The following is a 25,736-nucleotide window of genomic DNA, read 5'->3' as shown; positions in this document are numbered from 1 at the left end:
CCAGTGCAGACAGATATTATAGATACTCTATAGGCCTTTTGGAGAAGGAGAAATCAGGTTGCATGAAAGATGTAGCTCCAGATATTTTTGTAACATCTTTGAGAACTTCACTGATTTTTTTTTGTGGTAAAAATCTGTTACTATTTTGCAGTTTAAATTGGAGACAACAGCAAAATTAACCACAGTCAGTCCAACAGGTTTTGGTACTAGCGTACACCAGTAACAGGCATTTTCTTGGTGCTTCTCATGTTTTTTGGGCGGTACCATGAATGAAGGAGCATGTCATTCACAAATAAAATTTCTCAGATGGTTGATCAAAATCTCTGGTTGTAATACTCATTTACATGAACAAAGGGCTGGGGGCTGAATCCTTTATAAGATACTGTACAATATTGCAGTCTCTTTAGCAATGCTGTGCGAAGAGATAGAGATAACAATTTTTTTAAAAAGTTCTCCAAATCATTTATTCAATTTCTTAATTTCAGAACAGTCTGCTCATGTAATCAATAAAATCTGCTTAAGGTTACTTGCAATGCTTAAAAGCACATGCTTCACCCAGTACTTCAGTAAACAACTTAATTTGTTACATTTGAACTTTACAGAATTTAGAAACAAGAGACCAGACGTGAATAAAAAGTTGCTTCATGTTTAAGAGCTTAGATTCACAGTTTCCACACACACACACACACACACACACACACACACACACACAAAATGCTGGTGAATGCAGCAGGCCAGGCAGCATCTATAGGAAGAGGTACAGTTGACGTTTCGGGCTGGGACCCTTCGTCAGGACTAACTGAACGAAGAGATAGTAAGAGATTTGAAAGTGGGAGGGGGAGATCCAAAATGACAGGAGAAGACAGGAGGGGAGGGGTGGATCTAAGAGTTGGAAAGTTGATTGGCAAAAGGGATACCAGGCTGGAGAAGGGAGAGGATCATGGGACAGGAGGCCTAGGGAGAAAGAAAGGGGAGTGGAGCCCAGAAGATGGGCAAGGAGTTATAGTGAGAGGGACAGAGGGAGAAAAAAAAGAGAAAAAAGGGGGAAAAATAAAAAATATATTTTAAAAATGTTAAATAAACAAGTAAGGAATGGGGTGTGAAGGGGAGGAGGGGCATTAACGGAAATTAGAGAAGTCAATATTCATGCCATCAGGTTGGAGGCTGCTCAGACAGAATACAAGGTGTTGTTCCTCCAACCTGAGTGTGACTTCATCTTGACAGTAGAGGAGGCTGTGGATAGACATATCAGAATGGGAATGGGACGTGGAATTAAAATGTGTGGCTACTGGGAGATCTTGCTTTCTCTGGCGGACAGAGCGTAGGTGTTAGCAAGATCTCCCAGTGGCCACACATTTTAATTCCGTCTGGGCAGTCTCCAACCTGATGGCATGAATATTGACTTCTCTAACTTCCGTTAATGCCCCTCATTCCCTTCACACCCCATCCCTTATTTGTTTATTTAGTATTTTTAAAATATATTTTTAATTTTTACCCCTTTTTCTCTCTTTTTCTCCCTCTGTCCCTCTCACTATAACTCCTTGCCCATCCTCTGGGCTCCCCTCCCCCCTTCTCTCTCTCCCCAGGCTTCCCATCCCATGATCCTCTCCCTTCTCCAGCCTGGTATCCCTTTTGCCAATCAACTTTCCAGCTCTTAGATCCACCCCTCCCCCCATCTTCTCCTGTCATTTCGGATCTCCCCCTCCCCCTCTCAAATCTCTTACTAGCTCTTCTCTCAGTTAGTCCTGATGAAGGGTCCTGGACCGAAACGTCGATTGTACCGCTTCCTATAGATGCTGCCTGGCCTGCTGTGTTCACCAGCATTTTTTGTGTGTGTTGCTTGAATTTCCAGGATCTGCAGATTTCCTCGTGTCTGCGTTCACACACACAATTGGCTTCTGACCAAAAATTATGAATTACTGCAGATAACCCTTTACTTCAGAGTTTTTACTTACAAACGACGCAGTGCATTGCAATTGTTTAAAGAATCGGATAGTGATTTGATTAAATCAATTTGCAAATCCACTGATTAGTTTGCTCCTGTTGCTGCAGCATGCAAATAGGTGACAATACCACCAAATCATTTTTTAATAATCTAATGGAATGTCTCATAAACAATCTTAGGCTTCCAGCCGGGACCAGGTGTCGATTTCAATGGAATGTCTGTTTGAGAATTACTGCATTGTATCCTAAACATTGCATTTTTCTCCCCCAAACATTTGTTTCACATAAAAGGCATCAGCATATAACAACAAGTATTTAAATAGTTTGTGGTGTAGAAAAGCCACATAACCATTAACAAGAATTATATTTTATAGAAATTCACCTGAAGGGCTTACATTTCTAATAAAGTACAAAAAACAGAACCTTGTCTATATATATAGCACAGTTTTTTTCTTATAGAATTGCTGATAGTAAGTACAAACCAATCCATAAAATGTAGAAATAGTTACATTTTCATGCTTTCAGCATGTATGTGTAGTGACAGTGAATCCTTTCAATTGGTGACTAGTTAACTGTATATTCCTGTAAGTAGTGATGATCTCTTCAGAAATGCAGAACAATGTTAGTCCAGCAAAAAGGGAAGTGTTGGAAACTCAGCTTACAAGGGAACATGATTGAATAGGTATGACACAGATTCACCATTGTGAGTTCTACGAATTGCCTCAGCGAGGATCATAGATATATCAATCACCTGAAAGGGAAGTAGGCATGTTAAGTTTGTGCATTCAAAGCATTATTCATTATCTTCTATGAAAGTTAAATACTGGTTATTTTTACCTGAACCTTTGAGCAATTGTTCATTTTTCCTTCTTGTGGAATGGTGTTTGTTACAACAACGGCTTCAAAAGCAGCATTGTTTATTCGACTAATTGCAGGGCCAGAGAAGATGCCATGGGTAAGAATAGCGTAAACTTTGGTTGCACCAACACTCAACAATCTGAATAGAAAACAAGACCAAAAGTTTGAGCAAATAACAGTAAAAGAGAGAAAAAAAATTACCTTTGAGCATCTGAAAGACAATGGTTGACTAAGCAATGATTTCTGTGATTTTCATATTGTCTCTGAACCCATGTACAATGTAAAACACAATGGTGTTCAGGCTTGGAGGCACGGGAAGGTAAAGCTGTTTTTTTTTGAAAAAAGGCATAGGAGCAGATTAAACTACTTAGCCCATTGAGTCTGCTCTGCCATTCCATCATGGCTGATTCATTATCCCTCTCAACCCCATTCTACTGTCTTCTCCATGCCCTGACAAACCAAAAACCAATCAAACTGCTTTAAATACACTCAATGAGTCACAGCAACAACAACCATACATAGCAATGAATTCCTAGACAAGGGGCCTGAAACTGCTGACAATACTCCGAGTGTGGCCTGACCAATGACTCACAAAGCTTCAGCATAACATCCTTGCTCTCATACTTTAAAATTCTTAAAATGAACGCTAACATTGCATTTGCCTTCCTCACCACTGACTCAACCTGCCATTTAACCTTTAGCGAATCCTGCACAAGAACTCCCGTCCCTTCGCACCTCTGATTATTTTTTGAATTTTCTCCATCTAGAAAATAGTCTACACCTTTATTCCTTCAACCAAAGTGCATGACCATACACTTCCCTATACTATATTCCATCTGCCACTTCTTTGCCCATTCTCCCAATCTGTCCAAGTCCCTCTGCAGCTTCCCCACTTCCTTAGTACTACCTGCCCCTACCCCCATGTTTGTATCATCTGCAGACTTTGCCACAGTAATCAATTCTGTCATCCAAATCATTGACATGTAATGTGAAACGAAGCAATCCTAATATCAATCCCTGCAGAACACCACTAGTTACTAGCAGCCAACCAGCATAGTCCACCTTTATTTTGACACTTTGCCTCCTTCTAGTCAGCCAATCTTCTATCCACAGGCTCTTATCTTGTTAAGCAGTCTCACATGTTACACCCTGTCAAAGGCCTTCTGAAAATCCAAGTGAACACCATCCACTGACACTGCTTTGTTTATTCTGTCTGTTAATTCCTCAAAGAATTCCAGCAGTTTGTTAGTCAAGATTTCCCCTTTAGGAAACCATATTGACTTTGGCCACCTTTATCATGTGCCTCCAAGTACCCCAAAGCAACATCCTTGATAATGGACTTCAACAGCTTCCTAATCACCGAGTTCGGGATAACTGGCCTATAATTTCCTTTCTTCTGTCTCCCTGTCTTAAAGAGTGGAGCAACATTTGCAATTTTCCTGTCCTCTGGAAGCAGTCTAGAATCTAATTACTCTTGAAAGATTCTTATTAATGCATCCACAATCTCTTCAGCTGCCTCTTTGAGAATCTTTAGGCATAGTTCATCTTTTCCAGGTGACTTTGAACAGTGGCCAATCAGCGACTGGTAGCTCACAGATTCATTGAGTACATAAGGCTATCAATTTGTGGCAGTTTGGTGTTTGAACAGTGGCCAATCAGTGATCAGAATTGATAAGCAAGAACAAATAAAAATGTGGAGCCTGGCCTTTTGTTAGAGTGGTTATTTGAAGCTTTAGCTCTTTGAAGCTTCAGCTCTTTGAAGCTTCAAGCGAGGAGGGGCTTGAGTGAGAGAAGCCAAAAAAGCTGTAGGTTGATTTTTTTCCACCATTTATTGTTTCATTCTTTATATTTGCACAGTTAGAATAGTAGGAATGCCAGGCAGGATTATTAAATGCTCCTCTTGTGTGGTGTGGGAAGGCAGGGAGATCTGCAGTATCTCTGACAACTTCACCAGCAAGCAGTGCATACAAAGGACTTTGAGCTGGAACTGGATGAACTCCGGATCATTCAGGAGGCTGAGAAGGTGATAGATAGGACAGAAAGACACCGAGGTATGGGACACAGGAAACTGAGTGACAATCTGGAAGAGGAATGGGATTAGGCAGCTAGTGCAGAGTACCCTGTGGAAATCCCCATCAACAACAGGTGTACCACTTCAGATACCGTTGGAGAGGATTACTAGCAGAGGAAAGTCACAGTGGTCAGGTCTTTGGCACCAAGTCTGACTCTGTGTCTCAGAAGGGAAGGCTGTGGGAATAAGAAGTGAGTTATGGTGATAGGAGATTCATTAGTTAGGGGAACAGAAAGGAAGTTGTGTGGATGAGAATGAGATTCCCAGATGGTATGTTGCCTCCCGGCTGCCAGGGTCCAGGACCTGAGTCCTCAGCATTCTTATGTGGGTGGGTGAGCAGCTAGAGGCCGTAGTTCATGTAGGTATCAATGGCATAGGTAGGAAGAGTGATGAGGTTCTGCAAAGTGAGTTCTGAATTTAGGTGCTGAGTTAAAGACAGGACCTCCAGAATTGTGATCTCAGGATTGCTAACCGTGCTACATGCTAGTGAGGCCAGAAATAGGAAGATCATACAGTTTTAAATAACTGGATCCTTATTTTGTGATAATATCTGCTCGTTAATGATTCTACCCCAAGTGAAGGCATATGTCAACATCTACCCTGTCAAACAACTCCTGAGCCCATTAAATTGTATCTTTGAATAAAGCTCATCTCACTTTTATCTAATCACCAAGGAATATGGACACAAAGTATCTATTCTCTTCTATGGGACAACTCATATCCCAGGAATTATTCAGGTGAATTTCCTTTGATTTCCTCCAATGCTACTGCATCTTTCTTTTAGGTGCACAGTATTCCAGGTATGATCTCAAACCCCTTGTCCAACTTTAAACCAACCTCCCTATTCTTAAACCCCACCTCCTTCATAAAAAAAAATCCAACATGCTGTTTGCCTTAAATACTTGTTGGACCTACCTGTTAATCTTTTGTGTTCCATACACTAGAACATCAAAATCCCTCTGAACGTCACTCATTGATAGTTTCTCTCTATTTAGATTAGGGGTTCTCTACCTGGGGTCTACGGACCATTTACTTAATTGTATTGGTTGGGAACCCCTGATCTACATAGTAATCCACATTTTGGTTCTTCTTAATGAAGTGCATGAGGTCATACTTCTCCACATTAAACTCCATTTGCCAGATTGTTGTCCAATCACTTAACCCAACTCTGATTCTGTAATATCCTTTTCACACAAAGCTCATCGCCTATTTGCATAGAGTCAGAGGACTACAGCACAGAAACAAGCCCTTTGGCTCATCTAGTTTGTGCTGAACTATTATTCTCCGTATTCCTATTGACCTGCACTTGGACCATAGCCTTCTATATCCCTCCCACCCCAGGTACTTATCTAAAATACATCAGCAAACTTAGAAGTCTTACATTTTGTTTCTTTCTTTGGGTCATTAATGCAAAAAGTACACAACTGGTTGGCCAAAAACTAATCCCATGGGTTCCCTGCTAGTTACATTCCCCAGCCTACAAATGGCACACTTATTCCAATTGTTTTCAATGTGACAGCTGGATTTCAAGCACAACATTTTAGAAGCCAGCTTTTGACTGTACTGGATTGATGATGAATCATGCTAGTATCAATGCTGATGAAAACCATATTATGCACTCATCGGTATTCATCCATACAAAGCTCCTAAAACCGATGGAAAACAGGTTAAAGTGGTCACGGATTATAATCAAGGTGAGCCTGCAGTTTGTTCATGGATGCAGCCATTTTTCAGCAGCCCTCAACTCTGCTCCCTAAGAATTTTCTGATTCCTTTCATCAGGAAACAAGAAATGTAGTGGGGTAGGGTGTATTTGAGCAAGCAAAATAGATTTGTACAGAAGAGCATATTGTCACAACAGTAGCAAAACAGCCGAACTGAAGCTTACACCAAGGAATGCTACACTTTTCCTGCAGGTCAAATTTGGGAATTTTCATTGCTTTAATTTCAGTAATTTGTACTTTTCAGAACTTGTTCTGTAATAATTTTACAACGTGCTCATCTGCAGCAATATAGAATCAGAGAGGGGGATTCACAAGCAGGTAAATTCTTTCATTCATACACAAGATAATTAGCATGGAAAAAACAAAGATTATGGGTAAATATCCTCAAATGTATTTAGTGCTTTATGATTGGAGTTTAGAGCATACCCAAAATACAAAAGGCTCACCTTTGCCTTCTTTTTGACATTCCCAGTCCTCCAAGTAGAATCTGGGAGTTCATCTTTGTGCAAAACTTAAACACTAAACACTAAAAGTTTGTGCAACACTAAACTTGTGCAAACACCAGCAACCAGTCACACTTACATTTATACTCATTGAAGCTAACAATATCAAATATGTGGCAGTGAATACCACAAGACAGAGACAAAATTAGGCCATATAGCCCATTGAATCTGCTGTGCTATTCAATCCATGCATCACTCTCTTAAATCTCCTCTGGACCCTCTTCAATGTTCCGTAGATACAGGGCCCAAAAGTGCTCACAATACTCCAAAAGTGGTCTGACCAATGCCTTGAAGTCTCAGCATTACATCCTTGCTATTATACTCTAGTCCTCTTGAAGCAAATGCTGACATTGCATTTGCTTTCCTTAATCCAAACTCAACCTGTAAGATAACCTTAGGGAATCCTGCCAAGTCATTTTGCACCTCCAATTTCTGAATTTACTCCCATTTAAAATAGTTTTATTCCATCAACCGAAATGCATGACCATACACTTCCCAACACTGCATTCCCTCTGCCATTAGTTTGCCCATTCTTATCTGTCCAAGTCCTTCTGCAGACTCCCTGCTTCAACACTACCTGTCCCTCCACCTAGCTTTGTATCATCTGAAAACTTGGCCACAAAGCCAATTGCATCATCCATATCAATAACATGTAATGTGAAAAGTAGCGGACCCCAACGCAAAAGGTAGCAGACCCAGCACCAGCTCCTGCAGAAACCACCAGCTGCTGGCAGCCAACCATAAGAAGCCCCCTTTATTCCTACTCTACCTTCAGCCGATCTTTGATCCATGCTATTACCTTTCCTGCAGTACCATGGGCTCTTGGCTGGTTTAGCAGCCTCATGTGCTGCATCTTGTCAAAGGCCTTCTGAAAATCAACAATGTCTATTGACTCCTTGTCTATCCTGCCTGTTATTTCCTCAATTAATTCCAACAGATTTATCAAGCATGATTTTCCCCTTAGCAAGCCAAGCTGATTTTGGTCTATTTTAACATGTGCCAACAAGTACCCTGAAACCTCATCCTTAATAAAGGACTCCAACATCTTCTCAACCACTGACTGGCCAATTATTTACTTTCTTCTGCCTCCCTCCCTTCTTAAAGTGTGGAGTGACTTTTGCAGCAGCAGGCTGAGGATGCAGCCCTGGAGCCAGAGATGTTTCTGCTAGCACTGACTGACTCTGGCCTTTCTGGGGGGTGGGGGGGGGGGAGGAGAGAGAGAGAGGGAGAGAGGGAGAAAGAGAGGGAGAGAGAGACAGAGAGACAGAGAGACAGAGAGACAGGTGTTGAGACCATTCAATGACAGTTTACCCACCAGCTTCAGGGATGATTGTATTAAATACTGTGATGAAGCAGATAAACCATTGTATGCCAGCATTCTGGCATATGAGACACTATTTTTCAGGTGGGACAGGACAGAGTAGAGTGCAGAGGCTACGGCATTGAATGGCTATGGCTATGGCAGCGAACTGGACAGAGTCCAATTTAGTAAGATGGGAGTTAAGGTGATTTATAACTAACTGCTCGAAGCACTTCATTACTGTTGAGATCAGTGCCACTGGACAGTAGTCATTGAGGCAGGCTGTTGTTGCCTTCTTGGGCACTGGGATGATGGTGGCTGCCTTGAAGCCCAAGGGACAGTAGACTGTTCCAAAAAGATGTTGAAGATTGTTTTAATGTGAGCATTAGTAAAAGTAAATACTAATTAGGATAATGGTAATATAGCAGTACTCCCACTACGGGAAGCTGTTTTTAAAAGAGAGGCTGGTTTCGGGGTTGGTGGGGTTTTACTTCCGTTCTTTTTACTTCCGGTGTGCATTGTATATAGTTTCTCTGCCATACCGTACGGGTTGGTAAAAGCCTCTGTATGTAAAAATCAGTTTTGCTGTCCCAGATAAAGTTGTCCCTTTGGCATGAAGTTGTCAAGTGGTCCTTTTTCAAAGTAGAAGTTACCACAAAGGTGTCCATTAGAACTCAGTTAATTATGCTGCATGGTCACTCGGCACCTAACCAGGTACGTTATCAGGCCCTGCAGCTTTATGTCGATTGATGTTGACCCCGGCTAGGGTCCTCCTCACATCAACTGCAGCCAGACTGAGTGTCTGCTCCTCGGGAGGGAGGGGCCCTTCATCACCAGCACATCATTCCATGCACCAAACCAAGCACAAAAGGCATTCAGTGCATCAGGAAGAGAAGCATCACTGTGGTTGGTGCCCAGGGTGGACTTGTAGTCTGTTATGGTCAGAATGTCCTGCCACATGCACCTCATGTCTCTGGTGTCACAGAAATGGTTGTATATTTTCGGTGTATAATCCCGTTTTGCCTTACTGATGGTGTGGGAAAGCACAGGTCTTGCTGGCCCGAGAGCCATCTTATCCCCCAGTCCTGAAAACAGCATCCCGATTCTTCAGCTGTCCTCGTACCTCTGCTGTCAGCCATGGCTTCTGGTTTGCCCTCACGTTAGATGTGTTTAAAAACGGTGACGTCCTCTGTGCACTTCTCTTTTTTAGCCTGTCACAAATCTCATATATTCATCGCTATTAATGTGATAGTCATACGTAACCACTTCCTTGAACATGTTCCAGTCCGCGGTTTTCAAAATGGTCTTTAATACTGAGGATGCTCGTTCTGGCCAGTTCTTTATCTCCCCTTTGAAGTGGTTTAATCAGTGGCTGGTTTGCAGGAATTAGATGAAGAGGTAAATGGTCAGGGATAAGTAGGGACAAGGAGTAGCTTGATATGCACAAGGGATGTTAGTATAAACATGATGAACCTAGGATTGGGATGAACCAATCCTCCGTCTTCTGAATTACTCCCAGAAACTCCAGCCATTGCCGCGCTACCTTTATCCTTGCTAGTGGCCCCTTCCAAATCAACTCAGCCATCTGCCTCATGTCCTGTAGTTGCCTTTACTCAATTGTAATATAAACACATCTGATTTTACCTTCGCCCTCTGAAACTACACAGTGAATTCTATCATATTATGATGACTGTCTCCTAAGGATTCCCTTACCTTAAGCTCCCTAAGGGTTGTCATGCCCTCTTTTCCCTGGACACAAGACTAAACTTGAACTAGTAAACCTAAAGGGTATGACTGCCTCCTTAAGCAGAGTGCCCAGATAACTCTGCTCTCCCTTATGCATCACTATCAAATTCCAGGTAGACATTGAGTCCAAGTTCCACAGGCCACCAACATCTCTGCAGATACAGTCATCCAGAACCACAATGGAGTCCACTAGCTCCCACATCATGCAGCTACATCACATGACCTGATCCTGCATCTCTATTTTATTTAATCAGCTTTAATTTAGTATCCTTTTTGTTAACTACTATAAAAAGAAACCCTGGCTCTTCTTACCTGCTACTCACCTGTGCCCCCTTGTTGAAACCTCTTGAGCCAAAGCATCAGATCTCAGACTTTGACACTTGCCCACTCACATCATAGCCGATCCAAAATGGCTTCCAAGACCTTGGCCTCCACCTCGTGAGCCAAAACCTCAGTTCCCTACTCTAATCTTGTCCACTCCAACAAAAGCTGCTCTGTTTAAACCTCATCTTTTTATTGACCCAAGTGAAACTCGCACACAATGAGGCTTGCCCTTTTCAGTACTTCCTGCTCTTGCATAGATTTCACACTCACTACTTCAGTGACCCATTTTAATTACTGCTTGAAACAAAGCATTTTAAAAAAAATCTTTCACTTCTGCACAGACCGGCTGAGAAGTCTGAGATTCATAATATCAAGACCATATTGGGAACAAAAGAAAAGCACTGAGATTTTCACCAACCATTAAAACAAATTACTCACCCATTATGTATAAACTGCACGAGGGAAGCAGAATCACATGTAGAGTGGTAGTAGTGCATTAAAAGGGAATTTCTTTTCCAAACTCCTACTCAGCAAATTTCTTTGGCATTTCTAGTTTGGAGTTTACTAGTAACTTCTGGAGGAGTCATGCTTGTACTGGAGGGAGAGTTGAGTGTTTAATATGCGTTTAAGGTTTATTCATTGTGTGCAACCATGGAAATATTTAATTAAAGTTGATCTCAAAAGGAAATAAAACTCGGGTCCTTTCCCAATTGATAGTTGTCAACAAATGAGTTGTTGACTTGGACATACATGAAGAATGAAACATTAAAAGTAGTAAAAGTAACATGTACACCTTTGATTAAATCAAACTATCGAGTGCAGGGGTTCTGATGTTATACTGAAGTTGTACAAGACATTGGTGAAGAATAATTTCAAGGATCATGTGTAGTTCTGGTCAGCTCCCTACAGGAAAAATATCAATAAGATTGAAAGAGTGCAGAGAAAATTTACATGGATGTTTGCAGGATCTGAACATCTAAGTTCAAGGAAAGGTTGAATAGATTAGATTTCCAAGAGCAAAGAAAATAGAGGGGAGATTTGATAGTGATATACAAAATTATGAGGGTCATAGACAGGGTAAGTGCAATTAGACTACTTCCCACTGAGGTCGAGTGAAAAATAGAACTAGACCTCATAGTTAAAGGAAACCAGAAGGGGAACTTCTTCAGTGGAAAATTGCTGAGAGTGTGGAACAAGCTGCTAGCGCAAGTGGTGAATGTGGGTTTGATTTCAACATTTAAGAGAAATTTAAATAAATACCTGGATGGTAGGCATATGGAGGGCTATAGTCCGGATGTGGGATGATGGGATTAGGCAGAATAAATTTCGGCATGGACGAGTTGGTCTGAAGGGACTGTTTCTGTGTTCTAGTACTCTATGACTTTGACAGAAAGTAACATGCTCTCATGACCTCCAAGGACCACAGAAAGAGAACATACATAATTTAGAAGCAATCTCCATGTCATCACTATGTGCACACTAGCAGGGCATCATATCATTCAAAGATTTAAGAATGATTTCCTGGACAGGAAGCAGTAACATTGCAGTGACTTAATGTCCAGCCATTAGAAAAAGGAACAGACCTTGCAGGATTCAGAAGTCTTATTTTAATAAATTAGTGCACATACTGCAGAGTGGCCACTGCAAAATTCTTGGAGATGTAACTAGCACAGCACAGCACTTGATTTCATAAAAGTTGGATCTTAAAGAGAGATCCAAAATCTTCAACTGATGAAATTTAAATATAAATACTGTGAGTGGGCTTTTAAGATGCTTAATCGCTTAAGCGACATCAATTTTGGTTGCAAAATGGAATACAAGTACTTTACTCCATTTACACTTATGACTGTGTGGCTCATATGGCATATTCAAGTTTGCTGATGACACCACCATTGTAAACTGAATCAAAGATGGTGACAAATCAGCATATAGGAGAGAGATTGAAAATCTGGCTGCGTGGTGCCATAATGACAACCTCTTACTCAAGGTCAGCAAGACCAAGGAGCTGATTATTCACTTCAGGAGAAGGAAACCAGAGGAACATGAGCCAGTCCTCATTGAAGGAACAGAGGTAGAGAGGGTTAGCGACTTTAAATTCCGCAGTGTTACTATTTCAGAGGACCTGTCCTGGCCCAGAAAGCACAGCAGCTCCACTACTTCTTCAGGAGTTTGCAGAGATGCAGGATGATATCTAAAATTTTGATCAACTTCTATAGGTGTGCAGTGACTCGGTGCATTACAGCTTAGTATGGAAACACCAATGCCCTTGAACTGAAAATACTAGAAAAAGTAGCTGATCACGGTAAAGCCCTCCCCACCATTGAGGACATCCACAAGGATTCTTCACCTCATGTTCTCAATATTTATTGCTTATTATTATTTCTTTTTATATTTACAGTTTGTTGTCTTCTGCACTTTGGTTGAACGTCCAAGTTGGGCAGTCTTTCATTGATTCTATTATGGTTATTATTCTATAGATTTATTGAGTATGCCTGCAAGAAAATGAATCTCAGGGTTGTATATGGTGACATACATATACTTTGAACTTTTTAGTCCTAATTCCTATTACATCTTTCTTAATCCTGAAGTGCATTTCAAGGAAACAGCAGGCTTAAAGTCTGAGGTTTCCCCTAACTGTCTCCTCCAAGCACATATGCAAAAATCAAGAAACCACACTGGTAAAACTAACCTTCAGAAACTACTTGGCCAGATTCACTTACTTATTAGCAGCATAACATATGGTTCCACATGTATCTGCCATGTCATCGATAAGAATGGCCACTCTGCCTTCAACATCACCAACAAGCACCATTCTGTCCACCTCATTTGCTTTCTTCCTTTCCTTGTGGATTAGCGCAAATTCAACATTCAGTCTATCTGCGATTGATGTCACCCTGAAGGTAGAGAAGGTAACTGGATTACAATAAACCATTAATCTTAATTTGTGTTTCTAAAGCACAAGTGATTCAAATTTAAATGCAATTTTCTCCTTAACTGGAAACAGCAAATTGCATCAATTCCTCTTTCTTTGAGCAAACGTAAGTCATGCAATTCCCCAAATCGCCCTCTCCAACTCACCTTTTAGCTCCGCCAGCATCTGGAGAGACAATTATAGAATTCATCCATTCTGGAATATTTTCCTTTATCCATCTCAGTACTGCTGGTTCCGCATACAAATTATCCACAGGAATATCAAAGAAACCCTAACCAAAGAAAATTAGTGCCAATTTGTAAAGCAACAATGGTTACATTTTGTTTAACTAAAGTTTGAAGATTGAAATTTCCTGGCTACAAATCTCTTACCTGGAATTTATTTATTTATTTAACACATAGATTTCCATTTTCAACATGCTATAGCAAAATATCATTTTTACTAAGCAACAACCATTGCTTTTTTCAAATGCACCCATTTCATGTCCTGGTCCAGGCAGTAAATGTACTAATTGAACAAGGAAATAGAAATACAGCTTTGTGCACAGTGTCCACTGCATTGTAATTTTAAATTCAAAGATCTTCAATCAAACTAAAAATGTTCATATTCCTTTTATTAGGGCCATTGAAAAGTTTGAAGCATTCAGGTACAAATGAATTGGTAGGATAGGCGATGAGGTCAGTCTCCTCTTTTAGACCTGCGTTCCCAACATCAGCTTGCTCTGGTGTGCAGGCTGTACCACCCAATGTCTGATACCAGGCTCCTAAAGTCTCACACAGCATGACATCTCCAGAGCAGAAACCATGTAAGGCAGGGGTCCCCAACCTTTTTTGCAACGTGGACCGGTTTACTATTGACAATATTCTTGTGGACCGGCCGACCCGGCCGGGGGTGGGGGGGGGGGTGGGGGGTGGTAGGGTTGCCAACGGACAAGAGTAGCGGTCAAATACATTGGTGTTTACCCCGAGAAAGACTACAATGACCATGAAGCCTTGCGCGGGCACCAGTGCGCATGTGTGACTTACGCATGCGTGTACTTGCCGATTTTTTTCTACAAATGGTTTTTGGTGATTCTGTATTGGGGGGGGGGATTGTTAATCACAACCGGAATATAGGTGATAAGTGGCTAATACACTCAATTTCTAAAAGGGTTTATAAAACAAATTTAATATTAAACACAGCGCATATTTTCCTCGCATGAATTTAGTGATAAGTCAATTATCAGGGGAGGACAGGGGAGCTTGAAGTAAGTATTGAACGAACTTCCAGTAGAAGTGGTAGAGACAGGTTTGATATTATCATTCAAGGAAAAATTGGATAGGTATATGGACAGGAAAGGAATGGAGGGTTATGGGCTGAGTGCAGGTCGGTAGGACTAGGTGAGAGTAGCTTTCAGCACGGACTAGAAGGGCAGAGATGGCCTGTTTCCGTGCTGTAATTATTATATGGTTATACGGTTATTCAAGTCCCTTATAAGTCAATAGCATCATAACATTTTAAGTAACATTTGGATATTAAACACACAGCACATATTTTCCCTGTATGAACATATAAAATCATTGCCACACACCAATATCGCTGAATCAGTGGGAGCCCTGAGCTTCTTTCCCTGCAACAAGACGGTCCTATAGAGGGGTGATGGGAGACAGCGATACTCGAAGGGGGTTCCTTATGTCCAGTCTATTCCGCCATTTAGTTTTCGTTGCATTCATTGCAGAGATATGTTGGAAATGGAAGCAACATTTTCAGTGCTTTCGTGGCTATCTCAGGATATTTAGCCTTGACTTTGATCCAGAATGCCGGCAGAGATGTTACATCAAACATACTTTTCAGCCCGTCGTCATTTGCAAGCTCAAGGAGTTGATCTCCTTCCCGCTCTGACATGGATGACGCGTGCATAATGACCTCGTGTGCGTTCAAGCTCAACAGTGAGCGTGACAGGGAATGAGGAAAGCTGCAGCTGAGTCATATCACCAAATTATATCGTTTCCTCGCGGCCTGGTAGCACATACTTTGCGGCCCGGTGGTTGGGGACCGCTGATGTAAGGGATATACAGAGGGCCTCCCTGGGAAGTCACATCTCCCCCAATGGGAAATCCCTGTTCTGTAGCCATTTAAAATGGAGGAACAGCATCTGGGAAGGTACTGAGCAACTTGAATTTAAAACCAAGCACCAAACTGGCATGGGTATACAGCATTTCATGCAACACCCCAAGGTGGCCCACCAACCACCACCTGTTTTAACTGTGGCATCATATACTGGCCCCACAAGAGCCACTTCCAGACCCACAGAACTGTAGGAGCTACCTTCTACCAAGAGAGACTGCTTAAGAATACCATGAAAGCACCTCACTATGGACATCAGGTAAGTAGGTGCTGTAGTGGGCATTCATTAAAAGAATACACTAGGGAAGGCTGGCAATTCAATTCTTCCACAGTATTATCCAATTTACATCTGCCCCAATTTACATCTGCCTCAATCTATTGCCCCACTCAGGAGCCACATCTCAATGCGTATCAACATTGGAATTACCCCATGCTGATTCGAGGTTTAATAGTGTCCCACAATGCGATAGTTCCACCAGTTACAATGTCAAAATAAAACACCTGTATACCAATCCCAACACAGTTCAACTAACATTTTCACAAAGTGCTAACTGGAATGGTACAACATGTTAAAAGACAGAATTTTAGCTTAGTACATGCTATCAATATTAACCATTCCTTTATAGATTATTAAATACTGTTTTTCTTCAAGAATGGGAAGACTAATATGTGAAAGATAAATCTTATAAATTTCTATTGGTCATGTAAAAGAAACTTAAGCAGTTAAATAATATCAAATAATGAATCATGGAGTTTTTAAATAATCGAACTCAATATATAAGTTTGCTGATGACACAACAATTGTAGGCCGTATCTCGGGTAATGATGAGTTTGAGTACAGAGAGGAAATTAAGAAACTGGTGGCATGGTGCAAAGACAATAACCTATCCCTCAACGTCAGCAAAATGAAGGAATTGGTTGTTGACTTCAGAAAGAGTAGCGGAACGCACGACCCCATTTACATCGGTGGTGCTCAAGTGGAACAGGTCAAAAGCTTTAAGTTCCTCGGGGTCAATATCATAAATGACCTGACTTGGTCCAACCAAGCAGAGTCCACTACCAAGAAGGCCCACCAGTGCCTTTACTTCCTGAGAAAACTAAAGAAATTTGGCCTGTCCCCTAAAACCCTCACTAATTTTTATAGATGCACCGTAGAAAACATTCTTCTAGGGTGCATCACAACCTGGTATGGAAGTGGTCCTGTCCTAGACTGGAAGAAGCTGCAGAAGATCATGAACATGGCACAGCACATCACACAAACCAATCTTCCGTCCTTGGACTCACTTTACACCGCACGCTGTTTGAGCAGTGCTGCCAGGATAATCAAGGACACGACCCACCCAGCCAACACACTTTTCGTCCCTCTTCCCTCCGGGAGAAGGTTCAGGAGCTTGAAGACTCGTATGGCCAGATTTGGGAACAACTTCTTTCCAACTGTGATGAGACTGCTGAACGGATCCTGACCCGGATCTGGGCCATACCCACCAAATATCCGGACCTGCCTCTCGGTTTTTTTTTGCACTACCTTACTTTCCATTTTTCTATTTTCTATTTGTGATTTATAATTTAAATTTTTAATATTTACTATCAATTTGTAATCCAGGGAGCAGGAAGTGCAAAATCAAATGTCGCTGTGATGATTGTACCTTCTAGTATCAATTGTTTGGCAACAATAAGATATAAAGTATAAGTATTAAGTATTAACATTTGAAGAAATTTCACACAATGAAACTAAACTTGAAACACACCTCATGAGGACAGAGGTTTGCTAGTTATGGTTTACACTCACCTGGATTTGAGAGGCATGTAAATCCATGGTGATAATATGATCTGCTCCAGCAACCGACAGCATGTTGGCCACAAGCTTTGCAGAAATAGGGGCACGGCTCTAAAATAAGACATAATTGAATAAAATCTCTAGTATAAATGTTTAATCGCCAGAAAGTGCCTCAATTAACATTCTGCAAGAATTGATTTACTATAGGAGAATGAGGTTGATGCGACATTAATCAGAATATAGAGTAGTAGAGGAAAGGAACATGCCCCTTAACTGTACAGATCTAAACTAACCCCATCTGCCTGTAACACTATTCTTGTCAGTTTAAATGCCTCTTAAGTTGCCAAGTCTATGGCCAATAATCCTATTCTGTACATTGGTGTTGGAAGAAATAACCACTTTCCATGAATTATGCCCTTCAATAACCTGCTGTGTACATACATCTACTGATGCTTCTGGACACATCTTCAGTGATGTTCCTGGAATCATCGGGTGTTTCGGGTCTTTCAACATCATACAACCTCCTCCAGGTGACCCAGCTGGGGCTGATCAGACCCCACTTTGTGTCCAGATGGCTAGCTACTTATGACTCCATGGCTCCCCTCTTTTGAGCCACAGCCATCTTGAGGCCCTCTCTGCCGCAGCGGTGGTACTGCGGATGGTTCTCCTCTTCCTCTCTCCCTCGATGCCCAAATTGCTGAAGGCTCTAACGAAGGACTGTGAAATAAAATGCTACTATTTTCAACCTCCTATGTTTTAGTTACAGCAGCAATCCTTCAACAATCCTTCAAATCTGCTTAGTTGTACATCTCAGCAGTCACAACCGTACCAAGCAGGACCTGCATGCCCAGAGCTACTGTTGATCAAATTAGGTGAACCTATGCCTTGTGATTTATGCCAATAAAGATGTGACAATTAATTGAATAAATTAAATCAGACAGTTCAAATTTGTAAACAAACAAAAATCTCAATTATATAAAATGGTAACATTTAAAGAATAGAGCTCTATTATCGTACAACTGGTGCAGAATTATGTTAAAATCATGAATTCTCAGACATGGCATTATCCAATTTTTTACATGCTAGCAATGAATTAAGTTTTTTTTATACACAAGAAGAAGCCTGTTACAGAGTTTACATTTGATTTTTACTCCTTTTGATGATAATGTTACATCATGGAATTAATTTTCAGCAGCATTTAAATTTCATTTCTGCTGCACCTTAACAGATACATAATGTGGCTGAATCCTGACGCATTTGTGATCCAAAGGTTCTTCAGATGTCAAGAATGAGGCATAAAGCTTCATTGGCCGTTATAAGTGTTACACGAACAAAGAGTGAACAAAGTACAGAAGAGAAGAAAAGGGAAAAGGAAAAAGCAGACATGGATGTCTCATAGTCAGTCTAGAGATAAAAAAATTCCAATAATAGTTAAACTATAAAAGAGCCAGATTCAAGAATGTGATACCAGCTACAGAAAACTAGGCAGCTTCTAGAAAAATACAGTAGCAACTATACCATAATTGCTGGAAAATTCACTGAACAACAACAATAATAATAATAATTATTATAATAATAATAATAATAATAAGGTGAGATTAGAGATTCACAACCCTTTTGTTTGTTTGTAGACCCCAGGTGAGAACCCTGTACCAGCTATTCATCAATCCATGCTTGAATATCGTGCAGAATTTTTTTGCATTCCATCATGAAATCCATCATGGAATAGATGGCTTTGTTGCCAAATTTGCAGATGATATGAAGATTGGTGGAGGGGCAGGTAGTGTTGAGAAAACAGGTAGGGTGCAGAAGAACTTGGACAGATTAGGAGAACAGGCAAGAAAGTGGCAAATGAAATACAATGTTGGAAAATGCATGGTCATGCACTTTGGTAGTAGAGATAAATGTGCGGACTATTTTCTAAACGGGCAGAAAATACAGCAACGTGAGATGCAGAGGGACTTGGGAGTCCTTGTGTAGAACACCCTGAAGGATAACTTGCAGGTTAAATTGGTGGTGAGGAAAGCAAATGCAATGTTAGCATTCATTTCAAGAGGCCTAGAATACAAGAGTAGGGATGTAATGCTGAGGCTTTATAAAGCACTGGTGAGGCCTCACCTTGAGTATTGTGAACAGTTTTAGGCCCCTCATTTTAGGAAGGATGTGCTGGCAATGGAAAGGGTCCAGAGGAGGTTTACAAAGATGATTCCAGGAATGAAAGGGTTATCATACGAGGAACATTTGATGGCTCTGGGTCTGTACTCGCTGGAATTCAGGAGGAGAAGGGAGGATCTCATTGAAACCTTTTGAATGTTGAAAGACCTAGACAGAGTAGATGTGGAAAGGATGTTTTCCATGGTGGAAGCTTCTAGGACAAGAGGGCACAGCCTCAGGATAGAGGGGTGCCCTTTCAAAACAGAGATACAGAGAAATTTCTTCAGTCAGGGGAGGGAGGGAACATCGACTCAGACCATGAGAGGCCTGCGTCGGGCATTTTCATGCCTTACAAGGCGCAGATTGGAAGTCTGTGTGGGGTGCCACTCCTCGCACAGACACTAGGGCAATGTGTGGTTAAGTGCCTTGCTCAAGGACACAAACGCACTGCCACAGCTGAGGCTCGAACTAGCAACCTTTCAGATCACAAGACGAATGCCTTAACCACTTGGCCATGTGCCCAACACAAAGAGTGGTGAATTTGTTGCCACATGCAGCCGTGGAGGTCAGGTTGCTGGGTGTATTTAAGGCAGAGGTTGATAGGCTCTTCATTGGACACGGCATCAAAGGTTATGGGGAGAAGGCTAGGAACTGGGGTTGAGGAGGAGATTAAAAAAGGATCAGCCATGATTGAATGGCAGAGCAGACTTGATAGGTCAGATGGCCTAATTCTGCTCTTATGTCTTTTGAACAGATAAAAGCGAAGGGTTTTCAACTCTGCAGTCCATGAACATTCCAACCTATGAAGCAGCTGAAGATAATGAAGCTGAAAGTGATTTGTATAGAACACAGCACATTGGAACTCCTATAGCAATATCCTTGGGTTAGGTATGGACCTAACCAGTGTTCAAACTTATCTTCAAATTGGAAACCAAAGTCCCTTACTCAAAGTACACATTGTTTTCATGGCACAGATACTTCTACTAAGCTCATTAACTGAAGGAAGCCACTATATGATGCCATGAGGTTGCATGTGGTCCAGAGTCAACGCAAAGTACAAGGTGATTATTTTGCCTGTTTACCACAACTTCTGGGAGGTCTATCATATCAATTAAATGGACATTACTTCAAAAGACGCCAAGAATAACTTTGGGCTTTTGCTTGGATAAGACTGTGGAACAGCTCCGTGAACGACGCATCGCCCTTATGGAGGAGCAATTTGCAAGTTTTTATTGGCACACCTTAAAAATTCTTGAATCTGAGATTAATTGGCTGGTTCTGTTTTTGCTCACTTTGCTACAATTCCAGTCTGGCTGGATTACTGTGCCACTGCAGAGGGAATGGGGATTATCCACCAAAATATGTGATATGTGACGGCGCTAGCCAGGAGTCAGAAAACATTTTGGAAGTGCAGTGTTATGTGTTTTAATGAAATGGGGCTGCATGAGGACATACCCGATCAAAACTTTTCCATGGATGGCTTCCAGACCGTTCGGGCTGACCGGAAGTGCACTGAGAGTGGTAAGCGTAAAGGAGTTGGGGGCTTGCTGTTCTGGTTAACTACGGATGGTGCAATCCTGGTCATATTATGATCGAGGAACGTGTTTGTAGACCAGATATTGAACTTTTTGCTGTTGGACTCCGGCCATATTCCACCGAGATACAACACTGGGCGTCATGGGAGGTTGTTCTTGCCTGTGGCCATCGAACTTTGCAGCTCCTCCCGCGGAAGGTCAGACACCCTAAGCCAATAGGCTGGTCCTGGACTTATTTCCATCTGGCATAGTTTGCATTTTGTTGTTTGATTGTTTGTGGATTTTGTATTGCTATATTTATGCTCTATTCTTGGTTGGTGCGGCTGTAATGAAACCCAATTTCCCTCGGGATCAATAAAGTATATCTATCTATCTATTCCACTGTACCCACTGCTGTATGAATTTGCAGAAATTGCATCCGATACCAAAAGCTATTTTATTTGTCTTCAGAATGAATTCTATCAGTATTTAGGCAACAAAGATGAAATCAACACTAACAAAAAACCTGAAACTCTCACACAGCCTAGAAAGAAATTAACAACTTATCCCAAGACTGATGTACATTAAGTGGCAGTAATACAACTTAAAGAAAAATGAGACATTCTAATAATTAGATTAATAAGATAACCATGCAATGTAAATTGGCTTACTATGTTTGAACAGTGTATTGTGTTAACCAACCACAAATAATTTAGAGTGTTTGTCAGATTATTAAAAAACAATCTAAAGTTATGCCATAATATTTAAGAAAATCATGCATAATCAAAACTATTCTTAACCTTTATTTACTGTAATTAAAATCCTTACTGAACTCAATGTGAGCATATAAACAGTAAAATTTACATTATAAATTACACTTATTTGCAATAAGCTTAAATGAAGCTTGTTATTTAAAAACTCCCCACTAGTTAATATTTCATTAATACCACACTTGCATTCAATACATCAACAAAACAGCTACAATTCAATCTTGAAGTGAAATATTAAATGTAACATGATCAGTTTTACTGGCTTAGAGTCAAATAGGCTAGACCCACTGCAACTAGAACCTGATAACTCAAACTTCATTAACAGTTTTAATATACTGCAATGTTTCAAGCACAATATCTAACAAGTTCTGCAAAAAATTTACAAATTTAAAAGATAAGTTTAAGCAGAGATGGCTTCAGGATGTGTTCTTGAAGAAAGCTTAGGGATTTCCAACTTCAAAAGGTTCAAAAAATATTCAACGGTTCATTTATTAATCAAAGTATACAACTCTGAAATCCTTCTTCTCCAGATAGTCATGAAACCCAGAAAGAAAAGAAAAAAAGAATGGCAGCACCATCATCAACCCCCAAATCCCTCCTCTGCACAAAAAAACAAACAAAACCAGAACCGGCACATCAACCCCACAGCTTAAGGCAAGGCCAAAGACTGATGCTAATAAATATCGATTAAATTAAGATATTGGAATCTGAAAGGGCAGATATGTCATGAATGTTGAAATGACTGGAAGGGATTACATTAAATTTGAAATACTGAAGAGGCTGTTGAAAATAACTGCTGCTTAACAAGGATCCTGTTAAGGTAAAGAGCAGAGAACTACAATAATTAGTTCTGACATCAGCCAAAGAATTAAACTGGCAAACATTTAAAAGATATTTACCAATTTATATATCTCAGAAAAATAAAACTTGAGAGCCAAAATCTTTCATATATGGTCAACATTTCAAACATAACTAGAAATCTAAATCAGAAAATTATACTCTCAGTAATTGGGATTTCATTGTTGATTAACAATGAAAAGCAAAGTATCACTGCATATGAGAATAAAGTGGTTTTACTATCTCAAAGACATTGGCTTGTAGAAAAATTAGAGGAGGTAATAAAATGTTTAGGATTAGATAAGGTGGACAATAACAATCTTATGCCTGGATAGAGGAGTCCAAAACTAGGGTGCCCACCTACTAGATTTAGAGAGAGATTTAAAAGGGACCTGTTTGGCAGGGACGGATTGAGCTGAAAGGTCCGTATCCATGCGGTATTGCTCTGTGACTCTACTGCAAGTGAAGTAATTGCAAAAGGAACCACATTACTGCATGTCCAAGTAAAAAAAACTTAGAGATGAGGTTGCATATAAATGCTGCTGGTACTAAAACTGCTGACTCAGAAAGCATAACAGCACTAACTGTACACGTCATATTTTATTTACCATGCTAAGAGTGAATGTGCAAAATGGATAAAGAAAGTTTTTTCCCTGTAATAGAAGCAGCTTTCAAACCAAGGCATACAATTAATTTCATAAAGGGACCAATAAGCAGATAAAATACAGCTCTTTTAAAAACTTAAAAAAAAAATCAGTGTCTTTGTGGATTTTGTGAGGACCATGGATTGGTTATTAACAACAGAGATGGTGGCATAAACCAGAGCAAGAGATTAATGCTGAACAATACTGAGGCAATTCAGAGGCCACTAAGGGGGAAGAATTTGATTACAAATATAAATAATACTCCTGGGAATAGATTAGATAGGATAAGTATACTGCATTCAAACTATGAATGATCAAAGCAGTCAAACCATTTAATGCTACTTGAATCAATCCCACCAGTGCCCAAGAAGAGCAGGGTGAGCTGTCTCAGTGACTATTCTCCCGTGGCACTCACATCTACAGTGATAAAAGGTTGCTCGTAGCTAGAATCAACTCCTGCCTAAGGACCTGCACCTGATGGAAGTTGCTTGCTGCCACAATAAACCTACAGTTGATGCAACTTCACTGGCTCTCCACTCGGCTTTGGATTACCTGGACAATAGTAATGCCTACATCAACCTGCTGCCTATTGATCACAGCTCAGCACTCAACATAATCATACCCTCAGTTCTAACCAACAAGCTCCTGTACTTCCCTCTGCAACTGGATCCTTGGCTTCCTCACTAGGAGATGATAGTCTATGTGGATCAGAAATAATATCTCCTCCTCGCTGACAATCAATACTGGCACACCTCAAGAATGCTTGCTTAGCCCACCATTCTACTCTCTCTACACCCACAACTGTGCGGCTACGTGCAGCTCAAATGCCAACTATAAAATTGCTGGGTACACAACTATTGTCGTCAGAATTTCAAATGGTGACAAAAAGGCGTACAGGAACAAGATAGATCAGCTGGTTGAGCGGTGTCACAGCCACAACCTTGCACTCAACGTCAGTAAGACCAAGGAATTGGTTGTGGACTTCAGGAAAGGGAAGTTGAAGGAACACACACCAGTTCTCACAGGGATCAACAGTGCGAGGGGTGAGCAATTTCAAGTTCCTGTGTGTCAACATCTCTGAGGATCTATCCTGGGCCCAACATAGGTGCAATTATAAAGAAGGCACGACCGCGGCAATATTGTTACTAGGAGTTTGAGATTTGATATATCAGCAAAGACACTCGTAGATTTCCACAGATGTTCAATGGAGAGCATTCTAACTGGATGCACCACTGTCTGGTGTGGAGGGGCCCTACACAGGATCGGAAAAAGCTGCAGAATGTTGTAAATTCAGCCAGCTCCATCATGGGCACTAGTCCCCACCCCCGCAGCATCAAGGACACCTTCAAAAGGTGATGCCTCAAAAAGGCTGCATCCATCACTAAGGGCCCCCAAAACCCCAGGACATGCCCTCTTCTCATCTTCTCCATCAAGGAGGTGGTACATGAGCCTGAAGACCCACACTCAACATTTCAGGAACAGCTTCTTCTCCTTCACCATCAGATTTCTGAATATGATTATGATTATGAGGACACGCAGTTCCCTTTTATTGTCAGTTAGTAATGCATGCATTAAGAAATGATAAAAATGTTTTTCCAGAATGATATCATGAAAACACATGACAAACTGACTTAAAAACTAACAAAAACCACGTAATTATAACATATAGTTACAACAGTGCAAAGCAATACCGTAATTTCATAAGAACAGACCATGGCACAGTAAAAGTCTCAAGAGTCTCCTGAAACTCCCATCATCTCATGCAGACAGTAAGCCCCCAGCACTGCCAACTTGCCGTTGCAGCATCCCGGAAGCATCCGACCACAGTCCGACTCCGAGTCCCTCCAAAAAACTCTGAGCCTCCGACCACTTATTCGACACCGAGCACCATCTCTGCCGAGCGTTTCGACTGCGGCCCCAGCAAGAGGTGATACGCAAAGCAAAGGATTTGGGGCCTTTGTCTCTTGAGATTCTCGATCGCACAGTAGCAGCGGCAGCGAAGCAGGCATTTCAGAAGTTTCACCAGATGTTCCTCTGTGCTTTCATGGCTGTCCCCATCAAATCCAGATTGATGCATGGCCCCCTAGTTAACACATACGATATTCATTCGGAATGGCTGCGCGCACTGCGTCGCACCACCATCTTCTTCTCCCTCCCATAATAAGGATAGACAAGGATCTATTAACACTACCTCAGTATTTTTGTCACTTTTTTGCAATACTTGTTTAATCTTTTTATATATATACACTGCCATATATAGTTTTTATGTATTGCAATGTACTGCTGCGGAAAAACAACAAATTTCATGACATATGCCAGTGATATTAAATCTGATTCTGATACTTGAATAACTGACTAACTGGTTTATTCAAAAGTTACATCAATGATTGGACAAAACTTTTAAATAAACAGGCAATGTATACAAACATAGACAACAGCAGGCCTCACAAGATTGATGGAAGCACTTAATGTCTCATGTTAAACTGAAATCAATAGTAACAGCTGCAAAGATACAAAACAATGCAGGGTGGGT

At 41.0% G+C, this 25,736-nt stretch overlaps 1 protein-coding gene across 3 annotated transcripts in view; it reads right to left on the bottom strand.

Annotated features, from left to right (window-relative positions):
• Positions 1-2,424: 2,424 nt before the first annotated feature.
• The window catches only part of LOC140199821 (ribose-phosphate pyrophosphokinase 2-like), a 48,258-nt gene continuing 24,946 nt past the window's right edge, over positions 2,425-25,736 (bottom strand). For 2 of the 3 annotated variants that reach the window (XM_072262322.1, XM_072262321.1), the window contains 5 exons: positions 17,297-17,395; positions 13,548-13,672; positions 13,190-13,363; positions 2,782-2,941; positions 2,425-2,695 (listed from right to left, as the gene is read on the bottom strand). In XM_072262322.1, the coding sequence (XP_072118423.1) occupies positions 2,603-2,695; positions 2,782-2,941; positions 13,190-13,363; positions 13,548-13,672; positions 17,297-17,395 (651 nt within the window). In that variant the 3' untranslated portion in view covers positions 2,425-2,602. Of the gene's footprint in view, positions 2,696-2,781; positions 2,942-13,189; positions 13,364-13,547; positions 13,673-17,296; positions 17,396-24,134; positions 24,144-25,736 lie in introns of all 3 variants that reach the window. The other variant, XM_072262323.1, reaches the window with a different exon arrangement.

The sequence above is a fragment of the Mobula birostris genome, chromosome 6, assembly GCF_030028105.1.
Source record: "Mobula birostris isolate sMobBir1 chromosome 6, sMobBir1.hap1, whole genome shotgun sequence".
In the NCBI taxonomy this organism is placed as follows: Eukaryota; Metazoa; Chordata; class Chondrichthyes; order Myliobatiformes; family Myliobatidae; genus Mobula; species Mobula birostris.
This window is presented reverse-complemented; position numbering and strand designations above follow the sequence as displayed.